Source organism: Eriocheir sinensis, unplaced genomic scaffold (genome assembly GCF_024679095.1).
Source record: "Eriocheir sinensis breed Jianghai 21 unplaced genomic scaffold, ASM2467909v1 Scaffold221, whole genome shotgun sequence".
NCBI classification, from domain to species: domain Eukaryota; kingdom Metazoa; phylum Arthropoda; class Malacostraca; order Decapoda; family Varunidae; genus Eriocheir; species Eriocheir sinensis.
In genome coordinates, this window is record NW_026111523.1 from 259961 (window position 1) to 275515 (window position 15555).

General features: G+C 44.8%; 1 protein-coding gene across 1 annotated transcript; it reads right to left on the bottom strand.

Annotated features, from left to right (window-relative positions):
• Positions 1–455: 455 nt before the first annotated feature.
• LOC126990904 (uncharacterized) lies at positions 456–9632 on the bottom strand. The gene is made up of 3 exons (XM_050849548.1): positions 9202–9632; positions 8201–8904; positions 456–700 (listed from the first exon to the last, which is right to left on the bottom strand). The coding sequence occupies exons 1-2, from the start codon at positions 9630–9632 to the stop codon at positions 8256–8258; spliced, it is 1080 nt and encodes a 359-aa protein (XP_050705505.1). The 3' UTR covers positions 456–700; positions 8201–8255.
• Between the last annotated feature and the right edge of the window lie 5923 nt (positions 9633–15555).

Here is a 15555-nt window from a genome sequence, read left to right on the forward strand (position 1 = left end):
TGTTGATATGGGTCTGGGTCTGGATTTCACTATTAACTTTACTATTAAGTGTTTAGAAGTCCTCGCCAGCACTCTCAAGTTAATACCAAAGTTAAGAGTAGGTATTAGGCTAATAGTTGTTGAGGATACACCTTGAGTGTGAAGTTAATACCAAAGTCGAGAGTTAATACCAAGTTTAGTCTTAATAGTTGTCGAGGATACGGGCACTGGAAGCTATAATCATTCCGCAGAGAATGAGAGACAAAATAGAACTCAGGTAATCACACTGAGCTGAAGCATACTGGCAAGAGCATTCTAATACCTTTCATTTAAATATAGTTTTAAAACAGGTGGTCGTTCAGACAACTCCTTACATAACGTTTCTTGTTCTGAGGTGCAACACGACCCCACTATCCCTGCCTAAGGTTTTTTGTAAGACAATATTTTCTATTTTTTCATTTGAAATATAAGATAAGAAATGTAAGCACACACATGCGTCCAAACACTCCCCACAGATGCGACACTCTTGAACAATTTGTTCCGTAGAAGTGGCACCGTTCCATGGGATGCGTTCCTCTGCATGGTGATTTTAGTCAGCTGGCGAGCCGTTCCTCTCAGTGTGATTGTGGTGCTTCTTGGCACTCCTCAGTCTCTGTTATCACCAGTCAGCGACAGTTACTGTTCAGCGGGTGTTGAGAAATGCACCCGGAATGTACGTCACCTGTACGTCGCTGAACATTTGAGTTTGATCACGACGCTGTGTACTCGCCGGGTGCTCACAGAAACTTGCCACCACTCGGCTTTGCACCTCTCTTGGCACGACCTCTGCTGCAGGAGTTGGTGCCCCGATGTGTCTGTCCCTCGTAGAAATGCCTTGTTTCGTATCTGGGAGGGACGTGGCTGCTGGCGTTGTGCTGGCGGTGCTGTGAGTGGCGGCTGTTGGTGTAGTTGTGTGCAGCATACCAGCCACTGTTTTGCTGGAAGGAGTCGTTGCTCCGCTGTGCCGGCCTCTCGAAGTGCCGAGGTGCGCCACGCAGCGAGTTAGAGGCGGATCTAACGGGCTGCTGGTGAGGCCTCGAGGTAAAGTTGGGAGGCTGAGTGACTTGGAGCGGCGCGGCGTATCTGAAGGTGTCGTGGCCACGGTACACCTCACGTTCCTTAACGGGGGCGCGGAGGTTACCAAGGTTGAAGGGCACATGTCTTGGACAGGTGGACCGTGGCATCTTTTCTTTCTTCAGGATACCTTTAGGAGACTTCCCTTCAGTAGTGGTATTCATTTGTGCACAGCGAGCTGCTCCAACTGTTTGCTGGTGTCGTGTGTTGTGTTTCTTTACCGCGTCCTTTGCTGACCCTTTCTGTGGCTTCACTGTTCTTTCCTTTCGCCTTTCCAGCTCAGGACGAATGGTGGAGAGACGGAAGCCATACTTGAAGTAGTCGTAGCCACAGTACAGCTCACGATCCTTGACGAAAGTGTTCAGGTTCTGGAAGTTAAAGCGCACACATTTATGAGCGGTGCTGGCCGTCTTTCCTTTCTTGAGGATCCCTGTGAGATGTTGTGGCTCATTCATTTTGTTGGCTGAATCTGTTGCTTCCTCTGTTACTGTTTTCTGAGCCTCTGGAAGTTTGTTTACTGCTTCCTTTGGTGGCTCTTCCTGTGGCTCCACTGCTCTCTCCTTTAGGCTTTTCAGCTCAGGACGAATGCTGGAGAGAGGGAAGCCATACTTGCAGTAGTCGTAGGCACAGTACAGCTCACGAATTTTGACGAAAGTGTTCAGGTTTTGGAAGTTGAACCTGATCATTTTCTTGACCGGGGTTTGAGATGCATTCCGCCGTTTGAAGCTGCTGATAAGGGGCATCTTTTCCGGTGGGCTGGTAACGGCCTTGCTCCTGCTGGAAGGAGCGTCCCCAGCCGTGCCTTGGTGCCCGGAGGGGAGCTCATCGTATACCTCCTTTATTTTCTCTCTCTTGACCATGTGCAGAGTAATTACGAGAGTGTGAACCCTCTTGCCATGGCTCTCCAATTGCGTGCAGTCTTTTTGTGCGACTGTTGTATCATCCACTGGCTTGTGGACCTTCTCTCTCTTCACCAAGTGGATTGTGATGATGAGAGTTTGACGCCTCTTGCCAGTGGCCTCCTTTTCGCCCTTCCCCACCACCCCATCAGCATCCAGCAGGGTGTCGGAGGGGATCTCCTCCTCCACCACTGAGAGAGGCTGAGCAGCCTTCTTCAGGCAGACCAGGGCCTGTTGCCCTGCATCGGCCTGGGCACCCGCGTTTTCGGTTTCCTCGACGATGTCGTCAGGTTCCTCGGAGGGGCTGCGGCGCTTCCGCCTGGCGAAGAGCCAGCCGAAGCACCCGCAGCACCAAGACTTCTTCACTTGTTTTTGCTGAGTCATTTTAATGTAAATGAACAATCTTTAGCAGGAAAGTGAAGATTACCAACGTTGTCCTTTTCTGGGATGGCTTCTCCTCGTCGTGTGCCGCCTTGGCTACACCGACCACTGGCGGGGACGCTCAAAGAAAAGGCTGAGAGTGTAACGCTGGGGCGATGGGACGTAATGCAGGTGACGAAATGTTGCTGGGAGTAGTGCACCCATCCCACGCCCACGCCCTCATGCTCCTCCTGACACCCACACCAACCCACACAACCCACTCCCTCTTCCCTGGCCGAATGATTGCTACCAGTATTACGCCCATGCCAACCCCGCACCCATGCCCTCATGCCACCCACACCAACCCACACGACCCACTCCCTCATCCCTGGCCGAATGTTTGCAACAAGTATTACGCCCATGCCAACCCCGCACCCACGCCCTCATGCTCCTCATGCCACCCACACCAACCCACACAACCCACTCCCTCATCCCTGGCCGAATGATTGCTACCAGTATTACGCCCATGCCAACCCCGCACCCACGCCCTCATGCCACCCACACCAACACCCACAACCCACTCCCTCATCCCTGGCAGAATGATTGCTACCAGTATTACGCCCATGCCAACCCCGCACCCATGCCCTCATGCCACCCACACCAACCCACACAACCCACTCCCTCATCCCTGGCAGAATGATTGCTACCAGTATTACGCCCATGCCAACCCCGCACCCACGCCCTCATGCTCCTAGCTCCTTCTACTCACACCCCTCATAATTCATCCCCTCACCTTCACCTAAACCTGCCGGCGCCGCAACACACATCTCATCACACCGAGAAGCCGCCGTGAGCTGGGACTGGCCGCATCGTGCCCACCTTACCCAATGAACCACTCGGCCGAAAATTCTTGCCACAAGCCCAGCAAGAACTTCGTATTATTAATCGTACAAGAATAATAACATGTCACACAAATATATTTCCCTTATATTGATTATTAGCAATGAAGGGAGGCGTACAAAATATTTACAGTTTCAAATATTTAGCTAATGCTACAATACGATTTCTCGGGTAGTTTTTTTCTTCTGAATTTTCACAGATGACGCGTTCAGCGGCGTGAGGCTTTGTTAACTACTGGATCGTCCCGCCTTGCCCTCCAGGAGCCTTGGTGATGGATTTGTCTCTTGTTAGCATTGAACTACAAATATTCACACACACACACACACACACACTATTAGATGATAAAAATATAAATAGTTTGCATATAAACATTAATAATTAGCTCAATTCAATTAATATGTGGCTTAAACATAATAAGTTAAGGTTAAATATCACTAAAACAAAATACATTATCTTTCAAAACCGATCAGTCACTACTAACATGCCACCTATAACACTTGAAGGAAAAGTACTTGAACGAGTTTCTTATACTAAGTTTTTGGGCGTTTTCATAGATCAAAATATCAATTGGAAATACCAAATTAATTCTGTTGCAAATAAACTATCTAGGATATGTGGCATACTGTATCGAATAAGAAATAGCATTACACAATAAGCACTTTTCAGTATTTATTATACACTTTGTTTACCGCATATCATTTATTGTGTATCTGTGTGGGCGTGTACGTGGCCTTCCTTTCTTAAAAATCTTCAGGTTTCTCAAAATAAGATATTTAGGTGTATGTTTTATATGAACAAGTTTGATTCCACACATAACGTATTTTCCACACATAGATTTCTTAATTTTAAAAACATTCATTGTTATTTTCTACTATTATTTATTTATAAAATCTCGCACTGATGCATGGAACTCATCCTTTTCAAGTTATTAATACATTGCATAATACGCGCAGGAACAATATAAACCTTATCTCTCCACAGTTCAGGACAGTTCTTTTCAGAAATAGTATTTTATGCTCAGGACCTCAAGTTTGGAATTCTTTGCCAGTAGAAATAAAAAATCTCCTTAATAGTAATAATTTCTCTCTATTTAAAAGTCAGTAAAACACACTTATTTGCAATCCAAAACAATCACGGTTAAAATTATAATTTATTCCTGAAACATGAACACAAATTTACATTATTAAATCTAATCAGTGAATTGCATAGTACTATTGTCCATATTATTTTTATTATTGTTATTATTATTATTATTATTATTATTATTATTATTATTATTATTATTATTATTATTGTTATTATTATTATTATTGTTGATGCTGTTGTAGTTGTTATTGTAGTTAACATTTTAGATATAACTATTATAACTTCATCTGGTATTATAGTTAATGTTGTTATTTATTGTATATTTGTATTTAGCTTTATGGTTGGGAGCTATCTGCAACCTTTAGAAAGATATTAATAGTGCAATGAAATAAATATACAGTCTGTCGGAAGCTTCGGCTTGACAGGCTAGATTCGTTGCCAGAATTATAATTATATTTATATGTATATATCAATGTGTGTATATTATGGCAATAAACATTACATTACTTACTTACTTACACACACACACACACACACACACACACACACACACACACACACACACACACACACGAGACAACACCTCTTACTGCCACCAGCTGTCTCTCTCTCTCTCTCTCTCTCTCTCTCTCTCTCTCTATAATTTTTTTGTCTAGTCTGCTTTTATTCCGCTCACCCATCTTCTAATTTACTCCTGCTTATGATCATTCTCTCCCAGTTTTAATTCTACGTTTTCATCTTTTTTTTCCTTTTTCATCTTCCACTCTTTTCTATTCAATGTTTTTTTCCTTTCCTTTTTTTCTCTTTTATTACTTTTTTCTCCTTATTTTTATTGTTTTCGCTTTTTCTGACGGTCTTCGCATAACATTCTGCTCACATTAAACTGTTTCCCATTGATTTTCCCTTTTTTGAGTCTCCGTTTTCCTTCTTCCTCTTCCTCTTCTAATTCCTTCTAATCCTCACTCTCTTCTTCTTCTGCCTCATTTTCCTCTTCCTAATTTTGCTTTCTATCTTATCTTTTTTTTCCTCCATCTCATTTCTTTCTTAACCCGGTAGCAGCGACGGGACAAATTTGTGGCTTTACCGTGTAGCAGCGACGGCCAAATTTGTTCCATGATATAGACCTCCCAAAATAGATGATACATAAACTGATCACAAATGCTTTGATATATATTAGGAAATGGTTTATGTGAGTGATGATTTTTTTTCTCATTTTTTTCGCTTAGAGGGACCATTAAGTAACTGATCCCCGCGGCTACCGGGTTAATGTTGCCTTTAAGCTTTTTCTTTCGCATGTCTTTCTTTTCAGTCCCCTCTTTTTCCTCCTCTTTCAGTCACTTCCTCTTCCTCTTCCTCTTCTACTTCCTTCCAGTCCTCACGTTCTACTTCCTCCTCATTGTCCTACTCCAAATTTTCCTTTTAATCTTGTTTTTTCTTCTGTTTGTTTTCCCATTCATTCTTAATTTGGTCTACATCTTTTCTTTTTTCCAACCCCTCTTTCAGTTCCTCATTATCTCACTAAACTTTAACTCCCATATTCTTTTCTTTCATCTCTCCCTCTTACTCCTCCTCCCCATCCATGTTTTTACTTATCCGTCTTTATATTTTGTTTTTCAGCCTCATTCGTATATTTCTCACCCTTTGTCTTCTCTCTCTTTTATCGTCTCTGTCTGTTTTGTCTTTTTTGTCTTTCCATTTTATTGTTCTTGCCTTTCATCTTCCTCCTTCCTGTCATTTCACTTTTTTATATTATTTTTTTTACTTCTACTTCCTCGTTTTGCTTTTCTGCGTTTTTACATTTTCATAATACTAATCTTCCCAATTTCTACCCATTTAAATACTCTCTTTTGTTTCTCTTCTTTCCCATTCGTGTTTATTTTTTCCTCCTTTTTATTGTTTTCTTCCAACTTTTTCTATTTCTTTTCATATCCTCTTACTTTTTCATATATTCTAAGTCTTATTTCGCCTCTTATCCCTTCTCCCTACTCTGCCTTGCTTTAATTCTTCCATTGCCTTCCTCGTAACTTCCTTTTTGTATCCTCTACGTTCTTTTAGTTATAATTCCTTGACATTTTTTCTTACTTTTCCTTCTTCCGTTTTCTTGTTCATCTTTTTGTTTCCTTTTTGGAAGTCTTGTTTTTACTTCATCTAACATTTTTTCCTTTCTTTTTTTTCTTCGTCTTTCTTCTTTTCCTTCTTTTCTTCCTCTTATTCCTTCAAAACTCTCACTTACTCATACTTATTATTTCCATACTTCTCCTTCTCTTTTTTTTTCTGTTCACAAACTTTTCCTTCGAATTTGCATTCCGCTTTCATCATTTTCCTTCTATTTTTCCTCTTCTTTTGCAGTTGTGGTGGTAGTTTCGGTGAGGGGGGGAGGGGGGTTGTATGGTAGTTCTTGCGGTTGAAGTGCCTGCCATGATGGTGTTAATGGTAGTTATTCAAGTGGTGGGTGATTAGTAGTGGTGGTAGCGGCGGTGTTCGTTATAATGTTGTTGGGAGGTATGCTTATTTTGGGTCCAAGTGTACGGGTTTGATGTACCGTGTTTCACTTACCATTCTTCCATTGTGTGTGTGTGTGTGTGTGTGTGTGTGTGTGTGTGTGTGTGTGTGTGTGTGTGTGTGTGTGTGTGTGTGTAAAATTCACCGTGGCCTGGCCGCGTTTTCCTTTTAGTGTCACATTTTTGCACAGCTCTCCTCCGCCCCGCCCTTCTCGTGGCCATCCAGCCAATCACACAGCAGAGCCGCGTGTGGGATGCCAGGTTCCACTTCCCGTAAAATTCGTCAAGTTTATCTGTGTTTTACATGCATAAAAAGGTCGAAGATACATAAGTGTGTACCATGTGGACGTATTTTTTTATGATTTTTTCATTTGATTTTGTTCGACTTTGATTAAATCCAGTTAGTGAAGAAATAGAACGGCCAGACTGGTGTGTTAACATCGGCACTTGATGAGAGAGAGAGAGAGAGAGAGAGAGAGAGAGAGAGAGAGAGAGAGAGAGAGAGAGAGAGAGAGAGAGAGAGAGAGAGAGAGAGAGAGAGAGAGAGAGAGAGAGAGAGAGAGAGAGAGAGTGGGAGCTATTTCAGGTAGATGGAAACAATTTTGTTAGCAAAATTTATTTTGATTTATTGATGAAGGAGTTATCGGCAAGTCGGAGAGCAGATTTGGCACGATTCTTGGCATAAATGTGAAGACCATTATTAGCAAAAGTTCTAGGGCTCCGGCACCTTATGTGAGCTGCCTCAATCGTTGATAGCACGCGAACAAGCGTGACTGAACCAGGGAGTTTTGCCATGATAAATGAATAACGCGGAATGTGTGGCTCCATCCTGATCTCACCTCCGTCACGCTCTGGGCACGCGTCTCAGACCTGGAAGCTATAATCATTCCGCAGAGAACGAGAGACAAAATAAAACTCAGGTCATCACACTGAGCTGAAGCATACTGACAAGAGCATTCTAATACCTTTCATTTAAATATAGTTTTAAAACAGGTGGTCGTTCAGACAACTCCTTACATAACGTTTCTTGTTCTGAGGTGCAACACGACCCCACTATCCCTGCCTAAGGTTTTTTGTAAGACAATATTTTCTGTTTTTTCATTTGAAATATAAGATAAGAAATGTAAGCACACATGCGTCCAAACACTCCCCACAGATGCGACACTCTTGAACAATTTGTTCCGTAGAAGTGGCACCGTTCCATGGGATGCGTTCCTCTGCATGGTGATTTTAGTCAGCTGGCGAGCCGTTCCTCTCAGTGTGTTTGTGGTGCTTCTTGGCACTCCTCAGTCTCTGTTATCACCAGTCAGCGACAGTTACTGTTCAGCGGGTGTTGAGAAATGCACCCGGAATGTACGTCACCTGTACGTCGCTGAACATTTGAGTTTGATCACGACGCTGTGTACTCGCCCGGTGCTCACAGAAACTCGCCACCACTCGGCTTTGCGCCTCTCTTGGCACGACTTCTGCTGCGGGAGTTGGTGCCCCGATGTGTCTGTCCCTCGTAGAAATGCCTTGTTTCGTATCTGGGCGGGACGTGGCTGCTGGCGTTGTGCTGGCGGTGCTGTGAGTGGCGGCTGTTGGTGTAGTTGTGTGCAGCATACCAGCCACTGTTTTGCTGGAAGGAGTCGTTGCTCCGCTGTGCCGGCCTCGCGAGGTGCCGAGGTGCGCCACGCAGCGAGTTAGAGGCGGATCTAACGGGCTGCTGGTAAGGCCTCGAGGTAAAGTTGGGAGGCTGAGTGACTTGGAGCGGCGCGGCGTATCTGAAGGTGTCGTGGCCACGGTACACCTCACGTTCCTTAACGGGGGCGCGGAGGTTACCAAGGTTGAAGGGCACGTGTCCTGGACAGGTGGACCGTGGCATCTTTTCTTTCTTCAGGATACCTTTAGGAGACTTCCCTTCAGTAGTGGTATTCATTTGTGCACAGCGAGCTGCTCCAACTGTTTGCTGGTGTCGTGTGTTGTGTTTCTTTACCGCGTCCTTTGCTGACCCTTTCTGTGGCTTCACTGTTCTTTCCTTTCGCCTTTCCAGCTCAGGACGAATGCTGGAGAGAGGGAAGCCATACCTGAAGTAGTCGTAGCCACAGTACAGTTCACGATCCTTGACGAAAGTGTTCAGGTTCTGGAAATTAAAGCGCACACATTTATGAGCGGTGCTGGCCGTCTTTCCTTTCTTGAGGATCCCTGTGAGATGTTGTGGCTCATTGATTTTGTTGTCTGCATCTGTTGCTTCCTCTGTTACTGTTTTCTGAGGCTCTGGCAGTTTGTTTACTGCTTCCTTTGGTGGCTCTTCCTGTGGCTCCACTGCTCTCTCCTTTAGGCTTTCCAGCTCAGGACGAATGCTGGAGAGAGGGAAGCCATACTTGAAGTAGTCGTAGGCACAGTACAGCTCACGATCCTTGACGAAAGTGTTCAGGTTCTGGAAGTTAAAGCGCACACATTTATGAGCGGTGCTGGCCGTCTTTCCTTTCTTGAGGATCCCTGTGAGATGTTGTGGCTCATTGATTTTGTTGGCTGAATCTGTTGCTTCCTCTGTAACTGTTTTCTTAGCCTCTGTCAGTTTGTTTACTGCTTCCTTTGCTGGCTCTTCCTGTGGCTCCACTGCTCTCTCCTTTAGGCTTTTCAGCTCAGGACGAATGCTGGAGAGAGGGAAGCCATACTTGCAGTAGTCGTAGGCACAGTACAGCTCACGAATTTTGACGAAAGTGTTCAGGTTTTGGAAGTTGAACCTGATCATTTTCTTGACCGGTGTTTGAGATGCGTCCCGCTGTTTGAAGCTGCTGATAAGGGGCATCTTTTCCGGTGGGCCGGTAACGGCCTTGCTCCTGCTGGAAGGAGCGTCCCCAGCCGTGCCTCGGTGCTTTAAGGGAGCTCACTGTATACCTCCTTTTTTCTCTCTCTTGACCATGTGCAGAGTAATTACGAGAGTTTGAACCCTCTTGCCATGGCTCTCCAATTGCGTGCAGTCTTTTTTGCGACTGTTGTATCATCCACTGGCTTCTGGACCTTCTCTCTCTTCACCAAGTGGATTGTGATGATGAGTCTGACGCCTCCTGCCAGTGGCCTCCTTTTCGCCCTTCCCCACCACCCCATCAGCATCCAGCAAGGTGTCGGAGGGGATCTCCTCCTCCACCACTGAGAGAGGCTGAGCAGCCTTCTTCAGGCAGACCAGGGCCTGTTGCCCTGCATCGGCCTGGGCACCCGCGTTTTCGGTTTCCTCGACGATGTCGTCAGGTTCCTCGGAGGGGCTGCGGCGCTTCCGCCTGGCGAAGAGCCAGCCAGCACCTGCAGCACCAAGACTTCTTCACTTGTTTTTGCCGAGTCATTTTAATGTAAATGAACAATCTTTAGCAGGAACGTGCAGGTCATCAACGTTGTCCTCTTCTGGAATGGCTTCTCCTCGTCGTGTTCCGCCTTGGCTACACCGACCACTGGCGGGGACGCTCAAAGAAAAGGCTGAGAGTGTAACGCTGGGGCGATGGGACGTAATGCAGGTGACGAAATGTTGCTGGAAGTAGTGCGCCCATCCCACGCCCACGCCCTCATGCTCCTCCTGCCACCCACATCAACCCACACAACCCACTCCCTCATCCCTGGCCGAATGTTTGCTACCAGTATTACGCCCATGCCAACCCCGCACCCACGCCCTCATGCCACCAACACCAACCCACACAACCCACTCCCTCATCCCTGGCCGAATGTTTGCAACAAGTATTACGCCCATGCACACCCCACCCACGCCCTCATGCTCCTAGCTCCCTACTCACACCAACCCTCATAATTCATCCCCTCACCTTCACCTAAGCCTGCCGGCGCAACACAGCTCGGCACACCGAGAAGCCGCCGTGAGCTGGGACTGGCCGCATCGTGCCCACCTTACCCAATGAACCACTCGGCCGAAAATTCTTGCCACAAGCCCAGCAAGAACTTCGTATTATTAATCTTACAAGAATAATAACATGTCACACAAATATATTTCCCTTATATTGATTATTGGCAATGAAGGGAGGCGTAGAAAATATTTACAGTTACAAATATTTAGCTGCTGCAACAATACGATTTCTCGGGTAGTTTTTTCTTCTGAATTTTCACAGATGACGCGTTCAGCGGCGTGAGGCTTTGTTAACTACTGGATCGTCCCGCCTTGCCCTCCAGGAGCCTTGGTGATGGATTTGTCTCTTGTTAGCATTGAACTACAAATACACACACACACACACACACACACACACACACACACACACACACACACACACACACACACACACACACACACACTTAACACAACCTCTTACTGCCACCTGCTGACTCTCTCTCTCTATGTCAAAAGTTATTTGCAACCCACTGACAAAACACTGGGAAACAGTAACGTTGAACATTTGTGCGTGCGAGTAAACATTGCAAAAGTCAATTTAAATATATCTGTCACCTACAGACCTCCTGGCAATCACTCGATGACGACCTTGAAATGTACAGCGTCTTAAGGCAGTCACTTAATAACAGCGACTCACTGATACTAGGAGACTTTAACCTCCCCCATATCGACTGGGCGACACTGTCAGGTACAGAAGGCGAGTCACATAGAATGATCGAATTTCTAGAAGAAAATTATCTAAGCCAAATGGTTTCTGAGCCAACTCGACAAAATAATATACTCGACCTTGTTATAACGACCCAAGATAACCTAGTCAGTAGTGTCACGGTAGGAGAACACCTCGGTTCTTGCGATCATAAATTAGTGCGCGTCGACATTAAAGCTCAATCAGTGACTGAAAATAAAGTAAAGGTGCCCAATTTCAAAAGAGCTAACTTCGTAGAAATCCGACAAAAACTAACAGAAATACAACTATCAGATGACGGCAACGTAGAGGAAGCCTGGCTTAGCCTTAAAAATCACTTACTCACTCAGCAGAACACATTCGTCCCCTTGTGCGAAAAGCGAATTAACACTAATAAAAGCCCACCGTGGTTTAATAGCGAAATTAAACAATCAGTCAATGAGAGAAAATTGTTTTACAGGTTAAAGAAAGAACAAAGCACGCCCGAAAACATTAGACTTTATAATGATGCCAGGCGACGAGTAAAAAGACTAGTAGGTCAGGCAAAGCGTAGATACGAAGAAAATATTGCAGCCAACTGTAAAAATAATCCGAAATCTTTCTTCAGTTACATAAACAACAGAAAGGCGATCAAAAGTGGTATTGGACCTTTAACAAACAGCGACGGTGCACTAGTGACTGACAGCCAACACATTGCAAACCTCTTAAACAATTACTTTTCCTCGGTGTTTAATACTAACAGTCTTCCTCTCGCTACCACCAACACCAGTACTATTGTAAATCTCAAGCATGCATTGCCTAATTTTGAAGTAACAACCGATGAAGTCCTTAAGCCTCTCCATTCACTTAAATAAAAGTCCTGGACCTGACAAAGTATATCCAACTCTGCTGAAAGAAACAAAGAGCGAAATACCCTCCTCCCTCACAACCGTATTCAATATGTCCTTGCGACAAGGCATCGTCCCTTCAGATTGGAAAAAGGCTAACGTGACACCGATTTTCAAGAAAGGAGACAAAAAAGTACCAGGTAATTACAGGCCCATTAGTCTAACTTCGGTTGTAGGTAAGCTACTTGAGGGTATAATTAGAGACAAAATTGTGAGTTACCTTGAAAGCCACTCATTGATTGGGGACTCACAACATGGCTTCCGAAACAAAAGATCCTGCCTATCAAACCTATTAACCTTTTATAACGTCCTCTTCACTGTTTATGACGTAACCAAATCACTGGACGTAGTCTATCTTGATTTCCAGAAAGCGTTTGATAAAGTCCCGCATCATAAATTACTTTACAAATTAAAGCAAATAGGTATTGACGGTCAAGTAAACCAATGGATCGCGAATTGGTTGAGCAACAGACAACAAAGAGTAGTGATTGACGGATTTAACCCAGAGTGGGCGCCTGTCACTAGTGGCGTCCTCAGGGCTCGGTCCTGGCCCAGTGCTCTTCATTATTGCCATCAACGACGTGGATGTTGGACTCAATAACCGCATTAGTAAATTTGCAGACGACACAAAGATTGGTAACTCGGTTCTCACTGACGAAGACAGGCAAAGCCTCCAAGAGGATTTGCACAAAATTTCAGCTTGGTCGGATAGATGGAGATGCCCTTTAACGTAGACAAGTGCCAGGTCCTTCGTTGGAACGAGAAATAAGAAGTTCGAATACGAAATGCGCGGCGTTAAACTCAAAGCGTTCAATGCGTCAAAGACTTGGGGTCAAAATCGCGTCAAACCTCAAATTCTCACAGCAATGCATCGATGCAGCAAATAAAGCGAACAGAATGTTGGGCGTCATTAAAAGAAACTTTGTATTCAAGAATAAAGATGTAATACTCCCTCTACAACAGTTTAGTCAGACCCCACTTGGAATATGCGGTACAGTTTTGGTCTCCCCACCATGCAAAGGATATTGCTAAATTAGAAGGTGTTCAGCGTCGGCAACGAAAATGATCCTTCCTTGCGCAACAAATCCTACGAAGAAAGGCTTTCTACCCTTAACATGTTCTCTCTTGAGAAACGTCGCCTCCGAGGAAAACTGATCGAATGTTTTAAAATACTTAATGGTTTCACGAATGTAGACAGATCAACATTGTTTATGATCGATGACACTTTGCGCACGAGGAACAATGGCGTAAAACTCAGATGTAGACAAGTAAATTCAGACTGCACCAAATTTTTCTTCACCAACGTTGTAGTGCGAGAATGGAATAAGCTTCCACCATCAGTGGTCCAGTGTAACACGATTGACTCCTTCAAAATAAGCTCGACCGTCACTTCCTTCAACTTAATATCAACTAGAGTAGAAATGCAACGTTTTGGAGTCTTCTGATTAATAAAATCACAGACCACCAAGTCTGGACCATGGGGTCTGTGTGGTCTGATTTTCTATGTAAATTCTCTCTCTCTCTCTCTCTCTGTCGTTCCTAGTTTATGATATCGTAGTGGTAATAGTAGTAGTAGTAGTAGTAGTAGTAGTAGTAGTAGTAGTAGTAGTAGTAGTAATAGTAGTAGTAGTAGTAATAGTAGTAGTAGTCGTCGTCGTAGTATTAGTAGTAGTAGTAGTAGTAGCGGCAGGCTTTTTTCAAGGGTCTCTTGAACAGCCCCAGCCTGTTCGTGGCGCAAGCGAATTTTGTTTATATTGGCTGCCGTGATGTGTGACTCTTGCCAGGCCCATGTTGTTTCGGTGCTCCTTCTGACCGAAGTCGCTGAAGTTAGTGTTGGCTGAAGACCAAGGCAGCATATGGGTAATCCTCAGACACTGGGAAGGGCTTTCAAACCCAGCGTGGTTCGGTTAGACTCGAGGTCCACAGGTCTACCACGCTGTAGTAGAAGTAAACAAAACAATAGATCATTTAAGTGGTTTAAGGGTCTCTGAATTTAAGATGGTAGTGAATGTAACACCTGAAGGACAATACAAGCATTAGCTACCTGAGTGGACAGGAATAAGGAGCATGGTAGACTCACCCACTATGACTCACCGAATCAACTCAGGAAGGGAACGAGGCCAAAGTGATGCCTCCTCCGCTAAAGATCGTGGGAGGAGGAGGAGGAGGAGGAGGAGGAGGAAGAAGAGTAGTGGTGTCTCGTATGGAATGAGCGAAGGCTTAGTCACGTAGGAGGCGTTGAAGGGAGGGCACTATTGATGGGTCCTGAGGGCTTAATGAAGGAGGAGGAGGAGAGGAGAGGAGGAGGAGGCGGAGGAGGAGGAGGAGGAGGAGGAGGAGATAAGCCACCGTTTGAGTGCTCGGTAATGGGTACGTGTCCCTCCTCCTCTTCAATGAGTGAGAGAGAGAGAGAGAGAGAGAGAGAGAGAGAGAGAGAGAGTAGGTGGGCGTTGCCAGATTCTGTTAAGTTTAAAGGTCAAAGAATAAAATAAATAAAAAATGTGTAGTCTTGTTTAAATTAGTGTGTTATGATACGTGCTCAAATGGCGGGGTTTGAATGGCTGTTTTTTCTTCCCACGCCTTCCTTCACTCATCGCCACTTCTTACTCTCTTTCTTCCTTTCCTCCACTTCCTTTTTCCTCCACGCCTCCTTCCTCCACGCCTCCCTTCCCTCATCTCCACTTCTTACTTCCTCTCTTCATTCTTCTCTCATCTTCTATTTCTCTCTTATTTCTTCCTTTCCTCCTCTTCTCTTTTTCTTCCACGCCTTCCTTCCCTCGTCTCCACTTCTTACTCCCTCTCTTTACTTCTCTCTCTTCTTTTCCTTTCCTCCACTTCTCTTTTTCCTCCACGCCTCCCTTCCCTTATCTCCTCTTCTCTTCCTTTATTTCCCGCTATTTCTTCCTTTCTTCCACTTCTTCGTCCCTCTCTTTCCTTCTTCCACCGTTCTTTCTCCTATGCCACTTTCGTTCCCTTCCACTTCTAACTCCATTCACGTTATTTTTCTTGGCCCTTCCTGCTCATGCATCTTCAAATACGTTTTATCACCCTTTCTTCCTCTTCCCCGCTTCCTCCTTTCCTTCTCTCTTTCTATCTACTTTCCTTCTCTTTCTCTCCCTGTTCCTCCTATTCTTCCTTTTATCTCCCCCTACTCTCTCTTCTTCCTTTGTTATCTTTATACTTTGAGAACATGTGAAGAGATTTGTCTGTGGTGTATTATAGAGAAGTAAATAACTCTTGAGTAGAAAGGTCATAACTCAGACTGTCCTAATTT

Excerpts from the sequence above, each read along its gene's own strand:
- LOC126990904 (XM_050849548.1), bottom strand. The coding sequence starts at position 9,632 with ATGCCCCTTATCAGCAGCTTCAAACAGCGGGACGCATCTCAAACACCG. Across the intron at positions 8,905-9,201 it reads TGTGCCTACGACTACTTCAA|GTATGGCTTCCCTCTCTCCA; the intron begins GTATGGCTTCCC and ends CGACTACTTCAG.